General features: G+C 41.5%; 1 protein-coding gene across 1 annotated transcript; it reads left to right on the top strand.

Moving 5' to 3' along the window:
• The first annotated feature begins 895 nt into the window (after window positions 1–895).
• Window positions 896–11,067, top strand: LOC116685575 (uncharacterized). The gene is given in 18 exon segments (XM_032510579.1): window positions 896–970; window positions 1,359–1,436; window positions 1,881–1,952; window positions 2,048–2,378; window positions 2,381–2,769; window positions 2,824–3,607; window positions 3,737–4,303; window positions 4,306–4,374; window positions 4,377–4,457; window positions 4,514–5,050; window positions 5,053–5,135; window positions 5,632–6,208; window positions 6,211–6,972; window positions 6,975–7,307; window positions 7,310–7,644; window positions 7,647–7,866; window positions 7,869–10,289; window positions 10,292–11,067. Coding segments are annotated over 18 exon segments (8,490 nt in total).
• Window positions 11,068–20,771: the final 9,704 nt, after the last annotated feature.

The raw sequence follows: 20,771 nt of genomic DNA, 5'->3' as shown, positions 1-20,771 counted from the left end.
CGCCAGCTGGCAGGATAAACAGACAGGGAAAAAGGGGTGACAGCAAACTGATAACTTACAAGGGTACGGTGAAGAGGACAATCTCACAGGGCAACGGCATGACAGGCAGAAGGATCTGACAAAGGACAAAGAAAACACAGGGGTTAAATACAAGAGGTAACGAGGTAATGGGGAACAGGTGAGACGTCAGGTGAAGCACATTAGGGCGGGGCTGGACAATCAGACAGGCAAACGTGAAGCTAGACAAGACAAGACAAGACAGGAAGCTGACTACCAAAACAGGAAGCAGAACAGATACAGGGAAACATAAGACAGGATCCATAACACCAAATGAGGGAGAAAACCGAGGCAAAAACACAAGGAAGGCCAAACGGGGAAAATAACCCCCAACAAAACCCCAAACCACAAAATAGATTGCACACTTTAAATGTTGGCCTGAGACATTTTAAAACAAGTTGTATTACCTAAAAAGTTTACCTTAGTATCTATTTGTTTAATACAAACTATGTGATTTGTCATTACAGAGGCACCAGTCCGGGGAACTTGAGCAGTCCTTTGGTGCACCTGAAAAGAGGAAGGTTCCGCAGCAGGTTTGTTTTGTGTTATGGTAACCAGCACCAGACCTAGGGTAAATATGGCTAGGAAGCACTGCATAGCCAAGATGTATAACAGAATACTGACATACTGTCTCATGAACGTGCAGTGAAAACTAGTGCTTACAATATGGTGGCGACAACATGTAAATGACCGGGAATGTAAACATAATTAAAATATATATATTTTTAAATGAAAACTAAGCGTGTAGCATTTTCAGCAATAGTGTTTTTGCATTTTTGTTTTACAGGTTATGTTGGGGTCTTCCATCCCGCTAACACCAGTTAACGTTAGCATTGCGATGTTGGATATGATGGATAAAGATGTTCCATCAAATTCCAGCCCTGTGCAGAGCAAAGTTCCACAAAGCTCAAAGGTAATTTACATGCTATTTGTTGGTCGAGGCCTTGTTATAAACTGTCTTTGCTCTTGATGCCCTATAAATTATAAAAGATCAGACTGCTGATATTGTTACACCCCACAGTGGTTACAGTGTGTGTTTTGACTTTCTTACATTAGAAACCGAATGTGGAACGTCCTCGGAGGGCTGCTGCCTCCAAGACAAACCGGTCCAAGCAGCAGGTTTGTTTTAATGCTTTTGTAACGGTTTGAGGCTTGAATTGTTTGTTCCTTATTCAATTAGAATCATACCCCAAAATATGTTATGATGGATTATTTTCTATGTACAATTATTTTGATAACGTTAACAGACAGCAACAACATTTTAGTTTTTTATTTGTTGTTTTTAATTGTTCTTTTTCTAGGTTGGGGCCACTGTGGAGGTGTCTTCCATCCTGACACCTACCAGTGCTGTTGACTTGACAGTGCAGGAGGAGGAGGAGGTAGGAGTCTGGTGATTTATGTGAATTTAATAGAGAATGTACAACTATTCATTGTTTATGCAATGTAAATTAAAATTTAAAACAACTACAGATATGAGATCTCTATCAAACTTAACACTATATCTCAAAGTTCATTCACGATATCAATAGACAAGATCCAGATTTGTACCCTGCAGTTCAGTGTGGATCATTGTGGCTTTGATTAATGTTTGTACAGACCGAAAAACATTTAATCATTAATTGCTTTTCATTTTTTTAACTTCATATTTATAATAGAGTGAAACAAACATAGTTTAGTTAGGTCACAAACATCTTCAATCAGAAGTTAGAAGCTCATATCCTAAATAAGCAACAGTCAAGGCTGCTTATGTATTTTGCATGTTTTTGTTTTAGAAAATAGTTTTGAAAAAAATGAAGTGTGCATGATTGTTATTTTTTATACAGGTAACACCAATGGCTGTGTCGTCTGCAAGGGCTTCAACTTCCAGGGCTGCAGAAGTGGCTGCGCTGGACTCAGTAAGTGTACCACATACCGATTGATTGAGGAACATAATAAAGACCTTTTTGTGATGATGGAAGTTGATTGTTGCATGTGTTTTTCCTTATTGTAGGGTTTCCCTACACGGCACACTGGGTCCAAGAAAGGTAAGGGCAGTGCTGAAAAAAACATCAAAGGTAAGAGTGATGTTGATCCTACTGCTTGCATGTGTTCAGAAAAGTTGCAATCCTCCGTTGTTGCTGGGACTAAAGTCAGGGCGGCATCATTTCCTTTAGATTATAATGCATTGATGGCATGTAGTGTTGCGGCTGTGATCAAACATGGAATTGCTCCTGTTTGTACATGGCAAAAGTCAGATGTTGATGACATACGTGCAGAAGGGATGAAGTTGAATGGTTATGTCACTATAGCAAGCCAGGAAAGTGGTAAACGGAAGGAAATGTGTAATTGATTGAACAGCACAGTGTGTTTGGCAGGAGCTCTAAAGTACGTATTGAAAAGCCAGTGTACGGAGATTTTGGGTTGTTGGAAGATGAGACTGTGCTTTACGAAAAGCTACAAGAACATCTGTTGAGGGATGGAATGTGTCTGTTGAATCGCCAAGGTGCAGTTTGTGCAGTTATTCATCACGGAGATCTTTTTGTTGTAGTCGATTGTGGCACACGTGACGCGTCTGGTTTGGCAGCCACTTTTGGCACATCTGTGGCTGTTTTCAACACATGCCTCAATGACCTGATGCTTCACATCTTTAGTTTAAAGAACTGTTTGAAGGCACAGTCGTTTGGCGTTAGTAGCATTTCTGTGACGGGGCAAGTTGATCTTGACAGGCAGAATGTTGCAGTATTTACAGACAGTGATGCTGAGATAGAAGTTGCAGCTGAGCTTGAGGGTACTAGCTCTGTCGGGATTGAACATTACATAGGATCTGTCAGGGGATCATTCCATCAGGGGGATTCTCGGTTCCAATACGGAGGACTTCAGTGTATGGCTATAGGTTTGGTAGGCCTAGCAAAACATACAATTGACAGTGTGTTTTCATGGCAGTCGGACGACTTGGATGAAGTGGTAGTTTTAGGTGACAGCTTGTACACCTCTTTGCGGGACAGCAACTTAATTGCTGATGTGTCCAAAATGCTGTGTGTTCCAGATTTGCCCAAACAGTCCGTTATTGACGGTCACAAGTTTGAGTTTGAATATGGTGACTATGTCACTGGAGAGGTCGATGTTGTTGAGGGAGAGCTTATTGAGGCAGGTGTGTACACAACTTTAAGAAATGGGTTAGATAAAATATGCATGAAATATAACACATGCTTTCTGACATTGAATGGTAATACATGTGCAATCATTGGTCAAGATGGACAGTACGCTGTGGTTGACTCTCATGCACGCAGTGTGACTGGGTTGATTGATGAGAAAGGGCAGAGTGTTGTTGTGTATTTTAGTTGCCTTGAACACGTATATGATCACATTTGCAAATTCGCAACTGTGTTTAGAAAAACTCAAAAGCTTTTTGAGATTGCTGGTGTCCGTGTTTCTCACAAAGGTTCTGTTCTTTCCTTGGGTCTGAGCGTGAATCTTGAATCCACAGTGAGTGGTGAGAGTGAGTTGGGTTGTGCTTTACCTCAAATGAGTACTCTTCAGCCAACACCTGGCTGCACCAAGAGTCAGAGAGGTTCAAAGCGGAAGAGTTCTTCTGGAACTTCTACATTTAAAAGCAGGGATGTTTCAGATGTGGTATTTACAGGTTTTGATGCAGATGTAGAATGTGTAGGTGATGTTGTGAGCACCACGAGTCATAGAGGTTCAAAGAGGAAGAGATCCTCAGGAACATTTACATCTAAGAAAATGAAAAGTAGTGATGTTTCAGAGGTAGTACATGTAGGTGATGATTCAGATGTAGAGTTTGTAGGTGAGGATGTGAGTAGCAAACTGCAGTTTAATCCTCTTTGTAAGGAAGTTGCACAAGCTCTGTGCACACAATTAAATGTAGAGTCACAGAAAGTTGATTTAGTATCTACAAACGTTGGTGAGTTAGGGCCTCCATGTAGTAATGATAAAATAGTTGGTGATGGAAGCTGTTTTTTTAGAGCAGTCAGTCAAGCTGTGAGTGGCACACAGAGTTATCACAAAGAAATTAGACGTTCTGTGGTTAAGCAGTTGGAAAGAAATAGTTTGTTATATGAGGGAATGTTGAGAACTGAGTATTCATCAATGGTGGAATACCTCAGTATTTCTAAAATGCACTTAGTTCGCAGTTGGGCGACAGAAATTGAGATTCAAGCCGCAGCAGATTGTTTAGGAGTAAATATATTCACATATTGTAATGGTCGGTGGCTTGAATATAGTTGCAAGAATAGGCAGTTGTCAAATCAGGAGTGTATTTGGAAAATTGCAATGGTAACCATTATGAGACAGTAGTTTGTGTTAAACACCCCAAAATCAGAGTTGTTATGGCTACTGCAAAGTTGTGGCTCCTTGTTCTAGGGTGTACAATTTTAGAACACAAAGTAGAAAGCAGAATAGTGTTTGTTTAAATAGTTTGAGTTCAGTTGCAGTTGTTTAGTTGAGCCTGTTGAAGATGTCATAGACCAGGAGCATAGTATATTGTCTGGAATGGACACAGATTGTGTGGTAATGTCTAGGGATGTGAGTAATGTGGCATTAGAATTTAATCCTTTGTCTACTAAAGTTGCAAAAACATTGTGCAGTAAGTATAATGTGGATTTTGTAAAGCAGGATGTGCTAGGGCCAACAGTGTCTGGTTCTTTGGGTAATGTATGTAAGACAGTTAAAGTTGTAGAGAACGGCAGTAGTTTCTTTGGAGCAGTAGCTCAAGTGATCAGTGGTTCCCCAAAGAGTCATAAAAAGATAAGACTTGCTGTAGTTAAGTATATGAAAAGTCACAGTGAAGAACACGTGCAGTTAGTTGGAACAGGATATGCTTCGATATCAGAGTATATTGAACAGTCGCGGATGATGTATGTTGCCACTTTTGCCACAGACGTAGAATTCCAGGCAACAGCAAATGCTTTTGGGGTGGACATTTTCATATACAGTGGTGACAGATGGCTTACATACAGCTGTAAGGGAGCGATATTTTCAAATCAAGGCATTTACTTAAACGCAATGAGCTAACTTATTTTGAGTCAGTGGTTTGTGTCCAGCATGTTGATGAGCAGAGATGTTATGAGTTGTGTAAAGTGGGTAATTCATCCACGACTAGGTACATGTGTACAATGAATTCAGAAAAACAGCAGCAGAGTACTGCAAGTGTTTGTAGTTCAGATAGTTATTGTTTTTCCAAGTATTTGAAAAGGAAAAAGCGTTTCCAATCTAATATGCAATATCAAGGAAACATTAAGGAAATAAAATCACAGAAATACAGGGATAATCTGTTATTTAGGCAGAAAGTTAAGCAGAAAGCTAAGGAAAAAAGTTCACAGAAATACAGGGATAATCTGTTATTTAGGCAGAAAGCTAAGGAAAAAAGTTCACAGAAATACAGGGATAATCTGTTATTTAGGCAGAAAGTTAAGCAGAAAGCTAAGGAAAAAAGTTCACAGAAATACAGGGATAATCTGTTATTTAGGCAGAAAGTTATGGAAAAAGTTCACAGAAATACAGGGATAATCTGTTATTTAGGCAGAAAGTTATGGAAAAAAGTTCACAGAAATACAGGGATAATCTGTTATTTAGGCAGAAAGTTATGAAAAAAGTTCACAGAAATACAGGGATAATCTGTTATTTAGGCAGAAAGTTAAGAAAATGAGTTTAAGTAAGTATCATGGTAGTATTGAGCATAAGAAGCGTGTTACAGCAGGTAACAAATTGAGGATGCAACAAAAGAAAGAAATGGCAGGGCAATTTGATTATGTTATGGAGCAGTTTTTGGATAAAGTAAAAGATGGGCCAGATTTTGTGTGTTGTGTTTGTCATAGACTGTTGTTTAAACATCAAGTCTTGAACTGTAAAAGCAGTGATTACAAGATGAAGGAAGGTATAGCGTTAATTGCAGATAAATGTATTTCTCAAGATTATTTACACACATGTAGTAAAGATTGTGTACTGCCGTGCCAGTGGTTGGATACGCCTAGAGGTCAGCTGTGGATTTGTTACACATGTCATTATAAGATAAATAGAGGTGAAGTGCCACCTGAATGTGCACAGAACAACTTGGCAGTTCATCCTGTTCCTAAAGAACTCGAGTGTTTGAATAGTTTAGAGGGACATTTGATTGCGTTACACATTCCATTTATGAAGATGTTGGCATTACCTAAGGCGGGCAAAACGGGATCCACGGGCCAATCACATGCGTTCCAGCAAATATTGTACAAACTAGTAACTTGCTGCCCCTGTCTAACATGGAAGGATCTTTGTTGCCGGTGAAGTTAAAACGCAAGTTAACCTATAAAGGACATTATGAATATCAATATGTTGATACTATGCGCATTAGGCAGGCTTTGCGTTGTTTAAAAGAGACAAATGTGCATTATAAAGATGTAGTGTTTAATGAAGCTTGGTTAAACAAGTTTTGTAGGGAAGCAGATGCTTTAAACAAAAACAGTGAGTCTAATGTAGAAAGGGAAGAACCATCTGACGGTGGGGAAGATGAACTTCTACATGATAGACAGCAACATTGTATGTTTCAGGACACGTGTCTCATGCCTGTTGATATTGGTCAGGAAGCGTTGGATCAATATTTTGATGATATATTGAATTTGGCTCCAGCAGAAGGAAATAGTCCTGTGAAATTGTTGACTGATCATACCAATGAAGCCAAATGCTTCCCAGTGTTGTTCCCAAACGGGTGCTCTACATACCATGATAGTAGACAGCATCGTTTGACAAGGTCGCGTTATTTTAACAACAGGATTTTACATGCTGATGGTAGATTTGCAAAAAATGTTGAGTTTATCTTTTTTGGTCTGTACAGTTATGAGCTTGAACAAATTGTGTCAAATGTGTCTATAGCTTTACGGAAAGGAAAATCAGGTGGTAGATCTCAAAAAGTTATTGATGTTTTGAACAATGAGGAATCTTTAAGAAGTTGTTGGAGTTTGATGATGGCTACCGTTTCCTTAAACCTATTAGAGGTACCCCAGCTTTTTGGCAGGGAGCACAGCGGGACCTGTTGGCTTGCGTTCGTCAGCTCGGTGTCCCGACATGGTTTTGTTCATTTTCTTCTGCTGATATGCGGTGGAAAAGTCTTCTTAATAGTATTTTGAAACAGGAAGGAAGAACGCAGACAGTTGAGGATTTAGAATGGGCAGACCGATGTGAGCTTTTACGTTGTAATCCTGTCACTGCAGCAAGAATGTTTGATTTTCGCTGGCATTGTTTTTTGAGGGAAGTGCTGATGTCTCCATCACATCCATTGGCAAAATAAAGGACTACTTTTATAGGGTGGAATTCCAGCAGCGTGGTTCACCACATGTCCATTGTCTATTTTGGATTGAGAATGCTCCTGTAATTGATAAAAACACAGATGAAGAGGTAATTCAGTTTATTGATCGGTATGTCACATGTGAATTACCGTCACAAGATGAGCCCTTAAAGGACATTGTGACATCTGTGCAACAGCATTCAAAGCGACACTCAAAAACTTGTAAAAAGAATAAAACGGTTTGTCGTTTCAATTTCCCCAGGCCAGCGTCCACTCGAACATTTATATGTCGTAGCATCGTTGAAGACGAGAGCAAAACATGTGTACATGTACGGTTGATGCAGCTCAAGGGATGGCAGATTGTGCATGCAAGAAACAGGGGCAGGAACAACCTCCAAAAATGGAAAAAGAGAAAGCATCAAAGATTTTGACAGCAATTAAGGATGCTCTATCAGATGAGCATGCTAGCTATGATAGTGTGGAAGAGTTGTTTAGGCATTTAGGTATAAATCAAACGGTTTTTGAAGCTGCATATAATCGTTTTGGTAGGAAACACATGTCGTGTTGAAAAGGCAGGTTAATGAGGTGTGGATTAATCAATATAGCAAACTACTGTTAAAATGCTGGAATGCAAATATGGACATCCAATTTGTTGATAATGTGTATAAATGTGCAGTTTATATCATTTCTTATATGTCAAAGGATGAAAAAGATGTGGGACTATTCTTGCTCAATGCACTTCGGGAAGCAGCTAAGGAAGGAAATTTAAGTGCAAAAGAGGCATTGAAAAATTTAGGTAGTGTGTATTTACACAACAGAGATGTGTGTGCTCAAGAGGCTGTGTATAGGTTAACAAATATGCATCTGAAGGAATGTTCAAGGAAAGTTGTGTTTGTGCCAGTAGGGGATAATGTGGTGAAAATGAGTTTGCCTTTAAGTGTGTTAAAACAAAAGGCATCATCACAAGATCTTAGCACAGAAGACATGTGGATGACTAGTTCTGTGGATAGGTATAAGAAGAGGCCAAAAGATGCTTGTTTTAATGACATGTGTATGGCAACGTTTGCATCGGAGTACCGTGTTCTGTCTAAAAACGAAAGGTCCGTTAACAGGATAAAACTTGAAAATGATTGTGGTTTTATTATGAAAAGAACGCGTACACAACCTGCAGTTATTCGTTATGTGCGCTTTTCTGAGACAAAGAGCCCAGAGTTGTTTTATCAGAGTATTCTGCAATTGTTTCTGCCATATCGGGAAGATGTGCAGTTAAAACCCAGAGGTTTTGAGAAGTATGAAGAGTTTTACAGTAGTGGTCGTGTGAGATTAGGGGATGGATTGTTACATTTGGTCAAGTCTGTTGTTAATTTAAATAGAAGCAAATTTGAAATAAATGCAGATGAGTTGGACGATATCCAAAATGCAGTTGATAGGGATGGTGTTGGAGAAGATGCCTGGTGTGAGCTGTGCCCAGAGCAAGAATTGGAACGTTTAGAGTGTAAACAGCTGATTGAGGATAAAATTCAGATGTTGGATGAAGAGATAGAAAATATTCCGGATTTAGGAGTGAGTAGGGATCAAGTTGCACATTTGGAAAAAAAAAATAACATCCTGTGCAGAAGTGATGGTCTGGCGTTACTTCGATCTCTGAATGAGACACAGATGTGTATTTTTTATCAGATTAGACAGTGGTGTTTAGATAAGGTAATGGGGAAAAAGCCAGACCCATTACGTGTTTTCATTACAGGTGGTGCAGGGACAGGAAAGAGCCATTTAATAAAGGCTATCCAGTATGAGGCAATGAGGTTGTTGTCGACAGTGTGTCGTCACCCGGACGATACTTGTGTTGTGTTAACTGCGCCAACAGGCATAGCTGCATACAATTTACATGCAGCTACTATCCATAACACGTTTTGCATTGGTAAAGATGTACGCTTACCGTACACGCCTTTGGGTGAAGAAAAGGTTAATTCCTTACGTGCTAAATATAGTAGCTTGCAGATGTTGATAATTGACGAAATCTCCATGGTTGATCATAAGATATTGGCTTATATCCATGGTAGGTTACGACAGATTAAACAAACTGATTCCCCTTTTGGGAATGTTAGTGTAGTTGCTGTTGGGGATTTTTTCCAGTTGCCTCCAGTGAGAGGGAAACCCCTGTATGTTGGTGATGTAGGTGTGGATTTGTGGTCTAGCCTGTTTAGCGTTGTTGAGTTGAAAACAATCGTTCGGCAGAAAGATATTGTGTTTTCAGAGTTGTTGAACAGAGTGAGAACTCGTTCAAAGGGGAACCCGATGCTAGACGGCGACATTAAGATATTGAAACGTTGTGAGACTGGTGAAGTTAGCTCAGCTTTACACATATTTCCTACAAATAAACAAGTAAATGAGCACAATATTAATCAACTACTTAAGAATTGTCCTGAATATGTTGCGATAAATGCTCAAGATTTTGTTAATAGTAAGAAAACAGGCAAGCTTGAGTTAATGAAGGGGCATCATGCAAAAGCATACAATACGTGTTTGGCTGAAACACTGCTTTTAGGCAAAGATGCCCGTGTTATGTTGTGTAAAAATGTAGATGTAATGGATGGTCTGGTTAATGGTGTGTGCGGCACAGTAACGCATATAGTTTATCCCAACGACGATAAAAAGTTTCCTCAAACTGTGTACATCAAATTTGATGATGATCATATTGGTGCACAGAGGAGGAAACGCTGTGCAAATGCTTCAGCAGTTGTAATGGGATCTACAAGTATTGAAGCAGACGAGGACAGGGTTACTAATAAAGGTGGATTGCGCCGGCAATTTCCTCTGAAACTTGCTTGGGCCTGTACAGTACACAAGGTACAAGGACTTACTGTTGATAAAGCTGTAGTGTCCCTTGAAAAAGTATTTTCTGCGGGACAGGCATATGTGGCATTAAGTCGTGTCAGATGTTTGTCAGGGTTGGTGATTCAGGATTTGAAGAGAAAGCCATATACTGCAACGAGAACATTAAAGATGCAATTCAGAGTATGCCTCCGTTCTTGGTTGATAATGTTACCGGGAACAATTTCAATACGCATACTTTTACTGTGTTTTTGATGAATGTGCAGAGTTTGGCACGGCATGTAGCAGATTTAGCATTATGTACACAGCATTTTCAGCTTAACTGTATTGCTGTAACAGAAACATGGCTGCCTGCTGCTGCCTCATTAGAAAATGTAAAGATTGACGGATACAGTTTCCATAGCCGGCCACGAAGTCTGTCATATAGTAGTAGTAACCCAGTGTTAATTGAATTGCAAAGCCAGCAACATGGTGGAGTTGGCATGTATAGTGCAGACAATTTGGCCTGTGACATTGTCCAAGTAGCAGATATGAATTTGGAGTGTTTGGTGTACAAATTTGCTAGTTGCGATATTGTATTAGCAGTCATTTATCGTCCACCGTCCTATCCATTGTCTTTGTTCAAACAGCATTTAGGTAAGTTACTTGATTGGCTAGATCCACTAAGTAACACAGTTGCTGTCATGGGAGATTTCAATGATGACATTTTGAAATCATCAACAATCTGCCATTTGTTGACAAACAAAGGGTTTGTTCAACATGTTAAACAACCAACAACCGAGAAAGGCACGTTAATTGATCATGTGTATGTAAAAACAACACAGTACGATGTTGAAACTGTAGTGTGGCCAACTTATTTCAGCGATCATGAGGGGGTTGTATGTTCTTTTAACTGTATAGGTTTTGAAAAGAAATAGTTTCAGACTTGTAACAGTTGAGGTTTTAAGTTGTATATTGAGCTTTATTTGGCAAGAGAGGTGGGACATGTTTATATTCAGCATATCCTGTTGTGGCTATATCTGGTTTGATAACTTAAATTGTGTTATATGCAAATTTCATTTAGGAGGTATTATATGTTCTTTAAAGGGGGTGTACTCAAAATATAAAAAATAAACAGATTGCCTTTACACGGCTATCACATAGCTTTTTAAAATATGTTAAATACCCACGTTTTTTCCAATCACATGAAGTAACAGGCACATGGGCGTTCAAAAGAGCAGAAGGTCAGATTAAAACACAGGGAGTTGGGACATAAATCTGTACTCACAAAGCAATGACCCCAATTTAATTTTAAATTGCAGGTATGTTTGCTGCTATATTATTGCTCTGAATGTTGAGTACAGCCCCTTTTTATTCTTTATTATTTTATTACTATTTTACATTCAAAAAATTGAATAGAATTTTTTTCTTTTTATTGCATGATAAAAATAGTTTTTACTGCATGATAACAAAGGTTTCTTTTACTGCATTACAACAGCATGTTCAAAACATTAACAAACACTTAGCTCATATTTAGCACTTATGTAATTAAGTAGATTGTCTTCAGAACCAAATATAGTACAATTATGCCCTAATATTAAATGCTGCTACTCATATGCTGTTGCTAATGCAGGTTTTGCTTTACCTTCCATGTAGCGTCAAAAAAGCAAAAGGCACTGGTAATGGTACTCCTGGTTTACTGGGATGGGGTTCGATTCCCTGCAGTGTCCTGCTGATTGTTTGGCATTTACATGAAAGCACCTATCACTTTTAGTAAATTAACTCGCTCTACCAATTAGCACAAGCTTCAAAAAACTGTCTACACAAACTATTCACAAACATGTAACATTCTTTATTATTTAATTATTTATAGTGTTCAGTATAAAATAAATCATATAAAAAAGTTTCTATTTTATTGCATGATAAAAAATAGTTTTTACTGCATGATAACAAAGGTTTCTTTTACTGCATTACAACAGCATGTTCAAAACATTAACAAACACTTAGCTCATATTTAGCAATTATGTAATTAAGTAGATTGTCTTCAGAACCAAATATAGTACAATTATGCCCTAATATTAAATGCTGCTACTCATATGCTGTTGCTAATGCAGGTTTTGCTTTACCTTCCATGTAGCGTCAAAAAAGCAAAAGGCACTGGTAATGGTACTCCTGGTTTACTGGGATGGGGTTCGATTCCCTGCGGTGTCCTGCTGATTGTTTGACATTTACATGAAAGCACTTATTACTTTCAGTCAATTAATTATTTCTAACTATTGCTACAAGCCTCAATAAACTGTACACAAACATGTAACATGAAAGCAATAAAACGTAATATTCTACTTAACCTGCTATAGTATCACAAGTTAGAAAAGAGAGCACAGTTAAAAGCATAGGGGTGGGCCAAACCAACAATGAAAAGGAACTCCCCGCTGAGTTCATTGATACCTCACACAAGCCTATACGTCATACAGGTCACTATCTGTGAAAGGGGGCGTGGCCGCATCATATGGGGGTGGGTCAAACATCAAAAATAAAAAAGGAAGTCCCTGCTGAGTTCATTGATACCTTACACAAGCCTATATGTCATACAAGTCATTATCTGTGAAAGGGGGCGTGGCCGCATAATAGTGGGGCGGGTCAAACATCACCAATAAAAAAAGAAGTCCCTGCTGAGTTCATTGATACCTCACACAAGCCTATACGTCATACAAGTCATTATCTGTGAAAGGGGGCGTGGCCGCATCATATTGGGGCGGGTCAAACGTCACCAATAAAAAAGGAAGTCCCTGCTGAGTTCATTGATACCTTACACAAGCCTATACGTCATACAAGTCATTATCTGTGAAAGGGGGCGTGGCCGCATAATAGTGGGGCGGGTCAAACATCACCAATAAAAAAGGAAGTCTCTGCTGAGTTCAATGACACCTCACATAAGTATCTACGTTAAACGGTTCAAATGTTATGAAAGGGGGCGTGGCCTGAGTGACTGGGCGTGGTCATAATATAGGGGCCGCCTCAGTATCACATGTAGACCACACGTTTTAAGTTTCATGTAAATCGGATGATGTTTGTCCTATAAGGTATATTTCTTGTTGCCAGATGGTGGCGCTATCTCCAAAACTCCATATTGGCCTGTAGGTCTCCTCAGGCCTGGACTCTTGGTGTTTGTGGGAAATTTAAAGCAGATACGACAACGTACACTGTAGTTACAGCCACTTAATTCTTCATTGCTAAACACTCAAGATGGCCGCCATGCCACGCCCACACCGTATGACGAAACGTTTTTCTTTTAATAACTTTTCATCTTTAACATCTTATGATGACACAGACCAAGTTTGAAGTTGATCGGATAAAATCTCTAGGAGGAGTTCGTTAAAGTATAGCACCTTGTCTTTTAGGCCTACTTCCTGTTGCCAATAGGGGGCGCTATGACTTTGAGCGAATTTCGGCGTGTAGATGTCGTCAGGGGCGGACTCTGATGAATCCTGAAAAGTTTCAAGCAGATTTGACAAAGTACACTGTAGTTACAGCCATTTAAACAGTGATCGCTAAACGCTCAAAATGGCCGCCATGCCACGCCCACACCGTTTAACGAAAGGTTTTTCTTTTAATAACTTTTCATCTTCAACATCTTAAGATGACTCAGACTGAATTTGAAGTCGATCTGATGAAATCTCTAGGAGGAGTTCGTTAAAGTATAGCACCTTGTCTTTTAGAATTACTTCCTGTTGCCACTAGGGGGCGCTATGACTTTGAGCGAATTTCGGCATGTAGATATATTCAGGGGCGGACACTGATGAATCCTGGAAAGTTTCGAGGCAATTGGACACTGTACACTCAAGTTACACTCACTTCCTGTCAGACGGCATATTTCCTGTTGCCAGATGGTGGCGCTATCTCCAAAAGTAAATTTTGGCCTGTAGGTGTCCTCAGGCCGGGACTCTTGGTGATTGTGGGAAATTTCAAGCAGATACGACAACGTACACTGTAGTTACAGCCAATTTCATCTTCATCGCTAAACACCCAAAATGGCCGCCATGCCACGCCCACACCGTATGACGAAAAGTTTTTCTTTTAATAACTTTTCATCGTCAACATCTTAGGATGATACACACCAAGTTTGAAGATGATCGGATGAAATCTCTAGGAGGAGTTCGTTAAAGTATAGCACCTTGTCTTTTAGGCCTACTTCCTGTTGCCACTAGGGGGCGCTATGACTTTGAGCCAATAGCGGCGTGTAGATGTCGTCAGGGGCGGACTCTGATGAATCGTGGAAAGTTTCAAACCAATCGGACAACGTACGCTCAAGTTACACCCACTTCCTGTTTCGGTGGCGAATCGCACAAAATGGCCGCCCCGCCACGGCCACGCCCTATGACGAAAAGTTTTTCTTTTAATAACTTTTCATCGTTAACATGTTAAGATGACACACACCAAGTTTGAAGCTGATCGGACGAAAGCTCTAGGAGGAGTTCGTTAAAGTACGACATGTGGAAATGGGCGAAATCGCACTAATTTTGCACGTTCAAAACAAAATGGCGGACTTCCTGTTGGGTTTAGGGGGGGGCTACCATGGAGTTTTATGTCCGCCCTGCCATGCTACATATGTGTACCAAGTTTCGTGAGTCTACGATAAACGTAGTGCAGGGGCTGAATTTTCGTAATATTGTAGGTGGCGCTAGCGAGCCATTTTTGTGCGCCTATTCCCGAAACCATTAAAATACGTAAATTTTCACCAGACTTGATGCGACCGCCAAATTTGGTGAGTTTTTGAATATGATAAGTCCTCCAAAAAGGCAATTCATTTGACGGAAAATAATAATAATTAAAGCTGCAAGCAGCGATGGAGGGCCCTCGCTAACCCGCGCCAGTCGGGGTTACTGGCAAACGCCTCTCCTTGCGACCGCGCAATAATGCATCACTCATACGCTTTAAATCGTCGCCCATGAAAAGTGAACTCCCTGCTGAGTTCATTGATACCTCACACAAGCCTATACGTCATACAAGTCATTATCTGTGAAAGGGGGCGTGGCCGCATCATATTGGGGCGGGTCAAACATCACCAATAAAAAAGGAAGTCTCTGCTGAGTTCATTGATACCTTACACAAGCCTATACGTCATACAAGTCATTATCTGTGAAAGGGGGCGTGGCCGCATAATAGTGGGGCGGGTCAAACATCACCAACAAAAAAGGAAGTCTCTGCTGAGTTCATTGATACCTCACACAAGCCTATACGTTATACAAGTCATTATCTGGGAAAGGGGGCGTGGCCGCATCATAGGGGGGCGGGTCAAACATCACCAATAAAAAGGGAAGTCTCTGCTGAGTTCAATGACACCTCACATAAGACTATACATTAAACGGTTCAAATGTTATGAAAGGGGCGTGGTCTGAGTGACTGGCGTGGTCATAATATAGGGGCCGCCTCGTTATCACATGTAGACCACACGTTCTAAGTTTCATGTAAATCGGATGATGTTTGTCATATAAGGCTTATTTCCTGTTGCCAGGTGGTGGCGCTATCTCCAAAACTCCATAATGGTGTGTAGATGTAGTCAGGGGCGGCCTCTGATGAATCCTGAAAAGTTTCAAGCAGATACAACAACGTACACTGTAGTTACAGCCACTTAATTCTTCATCGCTAAACACTCTAAATGGCCGCCATGCCACGCCCACACCGTATGACGAAAAGTTTTTCTTTTAATAACTTTTCATCTTCAACATCTTAAGATGACTCAGACTGAATTTGAAGTCGATCTGATGAAATCTCTACGAGGAGTTCGTTAAAGTATAGCACTTGTCTTTTAGAACTACTTCCTGTTGCCACTAGGGGGCGCTATGACTTTGAGCGAATTTCGGCATGTAGATGTCGTCAGGGGTGGACTCTGATGAATCCTGAAAAGTTTCAAGCCAATTGGACAATGTACACTCAAGTTACACTCACGTCCTGTCACACGGCATATTTCCTGTTGCCAGATGGTGGCGCTATCACCAAAAGTCCATATTGGCCTGTAGGTGTCCTCAGGCCTGGACTCTTGGTGATTGTGGGAAATTTCAAGCAGATACGACAACGTACACTGTAGTTACAGTCAATTTCATCTTCATCGCTAAACACCCAAAATGGCCGCCATGCCACGCCCACACCGTATGACGAAAAGTTTTTCTTTTAATAACTTTTCATCGTCAACATCTTAGGATGATACAGACCAAGTTTGAAGATGATCGGGTGAAATCTCTAGGAGGAGTTCGTTAAAGTATAGCACCTTGTCTTTTAGGCCTACTTCCTGTTGCCACTAGGGGGCGCTATGACTTTGAGCAAATTTTGGCGTGTAGATGTCGTCAGGGGCGGACTCTGATGAATCGTGAAAAGTTTCGAGCTAATCGGACAACGTACGCTCGAGTTACACTCACTTCCTGTTTCGGTGGTGAATCGCACAAAATGGCCGCCCCGCCACGGCCACGCCCTATGACGAAAAGTTTTTCTTTTAATAACTTTTCATCGTTAACATGTTAAGATGACACACACCAAGTTTGAAGCCGATCGGACGAAAGCTCTAGGAGGAGTTCGTTAAAGTACGACATGTGGAAATGGGCAAAATCGCACTAATTTCGCACATTCAAAACAAAATGGCGGACTTCCTGTTGGGTTTAGGGGGAGGCTACCATGGAGTTTTATGTCCGCCCTGCCATGATACATATGTGTACCAAGTTTCGTGACTCTACGTTAATCGAGCTGCAGGGGCTCAATTTTCTTAATTTTGTAGGTGGCGCTAGCGAGCCATTTTTTTGCGCCCATTCCCGAAACCATTAAAATACGTAAATTTTCACCAGACTTGATGCGACCGCCAAATTTGGTGAGTTTTTGAATATGATAAGTCCTCCAAAAAGGCAATTCATTTGACGGAAAAAGAAAGAAAGAATAATAATAATAATAATAATAATAATAATAATTCCTTCAGTTCCAATAGGGCCTTCGCCGCCTGTCGGCGCTCGGGCCCTAATTAAAGCTGCAAGCAGCGATGGAGGGCCCTCGCTAACCCGCGCCAGTCGGGGTTACTGGCGGACGCCTCTCCTTGCGACCGCGCAATAAAGCATCACTCGTACGCTGAAAATCGTCGCCCATGAAAAGTGAACTCCCTGCTGAGTTCATTGATACCTCACACAAGCCTATACGTCATACAAGTCATTATCTGTGAAAGGGGGCGTGGCCGCATCATATTGGGGCGGGTCAAACCTCACCAATAAAAAAGGAAGTCTCTGCTGAGTTCATTGATACCTTACACAAGCCTATACGTCATACAGGTCATTATCTGTGAAAGGGGGCGTGGCCGCATCATAAGGGGGCGTGTCAGACATCACCAATAAAAAAGGAAGTCTCTGCTGAGTTCATTGATACCTCACACATACGTCATACAGCTCATTACCTTGAAAGGGGGCGTGGCCGCATCATATTGGGGCGGGTCAAACGTCACCAATAAAAAGGAAGTCCCTGCTGAGTTCATTGATACCTTACACAAGCCTATACGTCATACAGGTCACTATCTGTGGAAGGGGCGTGGCCGCATCATAAGGGGGCGTGTCAAACATCACCAATAAAAAGGAAGTCCTGCTGAGTTCATTGATACCTCACACAAGCCTATACGCCATACAGGTCACTATCTGTGGAAGGGGGCGTGGCCGCATCATAGGGGGCCGGGTCAAACATCACCAATAAAAAGGGAAGTCACTGCTGAGTTCAATGACACCTCACATAAGTATCTACGTTAAACGGTTCAAATGTTATGAAAGGGGGCGTGGCCGGAGTGACTGGGCGTGGTCATAACATAGGGGCCGCCTCACTATCACATGTAGACCACACGTTCTAAGTTTCATGTAAATCGGATGATGTTTTTCATATAAGGCTTATTTCCTGTTGCCAGATGGTGGCGCTATCTCCAAAAGTCCATATTGGCCTGTAGGTGTCCTCAGGCCTGGACTCTTGGTGATTGTGGGAAATTTCAAGCAGATACGACAACGTACACTGTAGTTACAGCCAATTTCATCTTCATCGCTAAACACCCAAAATGGCCGCCATGCCACGCCCACACCGTATGACGAAAAGTTTTTCTTTTAATAACTTTTCATCGACAACATCTTAGGATGATACACACCAAGTTTGAAGATGATCGGGTGAAATCTCTAGGAGGAGTTCGTTAAAGTATAGCACCTTGTCTTTTAGGCCTACTTCCTGTTGCCACTAGGGGGCGCTATGACTTTGAGCCAATAGCGGCGTGTAGATGTCGTCAGGGGCGGACTCTGATGAATCGTGGAAAGTTTCAAACCAATCGGACAACGTACGCTCAAGTTACACCCACTTCCTGTTTCGGTGGCGAATCGCACAAAATGGCTGCCCCGCCACGGCCACGCCCTATGACGAAAAGTTTTTCTTTTAATAACTTTTCATCGTTAACATGTTAAGATGACACACACCAAGTTTGAAGCTGATCGGACGAAAGCTCTAGGAGGAGTTCGTTAAAGTACGACATGTGGAAATGGGCAAAATCGCACTAATTTCGCACGTTCAAAACAAAATGGCGGACTTCCTGTTGGGTTTAGGGGGGGGCTACCATGGAGTTTTATGTCCGCCCTGCCATGCTACATATGTGTACCAAGTTTCGTGACTCTACGTTAATCGAGCTGCAGGGGCTGAATTTTCATAATATTGTAGGTGGCGCTAGCGAGCCATTTTTGTGCGCCTATTCTCGAAACCATTAAAATACGTAAATTTTCACCAGACTTGATGCGACCGCCAAATTTGGTGAGTTTTTGAATATGATAAGTCCTCCAAAAAGGCAATTCATTTGGCGGAAAAAGAAAGAAAGAATAATTAAAGCTGCAAGCAGCGATGGAGGGCCCTCGCTAACCCGCGCCAGTCGGGGTTACTGGCGGACGCCTCTCCTTGCGACCGCGCATTTGCGCGTCACTCGTACCCTGAAAATCGTCGCCAATGAAAAGTGAACTCCCTGCTGAGTTCATTGATACCTCACACAGCCTATACGTCATACACATCATTATCATCCTTGAAAGGGGGCGTGGCCGCATCATGGGGGCGGGTCAAACATAACCCATGAAAAAGAAGTCTCTGCTGAGTTCATTGATACCTCACACAAGCATATACGTCATACAAGTCATTATCCGTGAAAGGGGGCGTGGCCGCATCATAAGGGGCGTGTCAAACATCACCAATGAAAAAGGAACTCTCTGCTGAGTTCATTGATACCTCACAAAAGCCTACACGTCATACAGGTCAAATCTGTGAAAGGGGCGTGGCCGCATCATAAAGGGTCGGGTCAAACATCACCATGAAAAGGAAGTCCTGCTGAGTTCATTGATACCTCACACAAGCTATACGTCATAATTCATTATCTGGGAAAGGGCGTGGCCGCATCACATGGGGCGGGTCAACATCACCCATAAAAAGGAAGTCTCTGTCTGAGTTCATTGATACCTCACACAAGCCTATACGTCATACAGCTCCTTATCTGGGAAAGGGGGCGTGGCGCATTCATAGGGGGGCGGGTCAAACATCACCAATAAAAAAGAAGTCTCTGCTGAGTTCAATGATACCTCACATAGTATCTATGTTACACGTTCAATGTTATGAAAGGGCGTGGCCTGAGTGACTGGGCGTGGTCATAATATAGGGGCCCGCCTCACTATCACATGTAGACCACACGTCTAAGTTTCATGTAATCGGATGATGTTTGTCCTATAAGCATATTTCTTGTTGCCAGATGGTGGCGCTATCCCAAACTCCATATTGGCCTGTAGGTGTCCTCAGGCCTGGACTCTTTGTGTTTGTGGGAAATTTCAAGCAGATACGACAACGTAACTGTAGTTACAGCCAATTTCTCAGTGATCGCTACACTCAAATGGCCGTCATGCCACGCCCACACCGTATACGAAAGTTTTTCTTTTAATAACTTTTCATCTACAACATCTTGAGATGATACACACCAAGTTTGAAGTTGATCGGATGAAATCTCTAGGAGGAGTTCGGTAAAGTATAGCACCTTGTCTTTTAGGCCTACTTCCTGTTGCCACTAGGGGGCGCTATGACTTTGAGCCAATAGCGGCGTGTAGATTCGTCAGGGCGGACACTGATGAGTCGTGGAATTTTCGAGCTAATCGGACAACGTACGCTCAAGTTACACCCCTGCTTCCTGTTTCGGTGGCGAATCGCACAACAAATGCCGCCTCGCCACGGCCACGCCCTATGACGAAAAGTTTTTCTTTTAATAACTTTTCATCGTTAACATGTTAAGATGACACACACCAATTTTGAAGCTGATCGGACGAAAGCTCTAGGAGGAGTTCGTTAAGTACGACATGTGGAAATGGCCAAAATCGCACTAATTTCGCACATTCAAAACAAAATGGCGGACTTCCTGTTGGGTTTAGGGGGGGGCTACCATGGAGTTTTATGTCCGCCCTCCATGATACATATGTGTACCCAGTTTCGTGAGTCTACGATAAACGTAGTGCAGGGGCTGAATTTTCGTAATATTGTTAGGTGGCGCTACGGAGCGGCCATTTTTGTGCGCCTATTCCCGAAACCATTAAATACTAAATTTTCACCAGACCTGATGCGACCGCCA

Source organism: Etheostoma spectabile, unplaced genomic scaffold (assembly GCF_008692095.1).
Source record: "Etheostoma spectabile isolate EspeVRDwgs_2016 unplaced genomic scaffold, UIUC_Espe_1.0 scaffold00570056, whole genome shotgun sequence".
NCBI lineage: Eukaryota > Metazoa > Chordata > Actinopteri > Perciformes > Percidae > Etheostoma > Etheostoma spectabile.
Note: the sequence above shows the minus strand (reverse complement) of the source record. Positions and strands in the feature narration are given on the sequence as shown.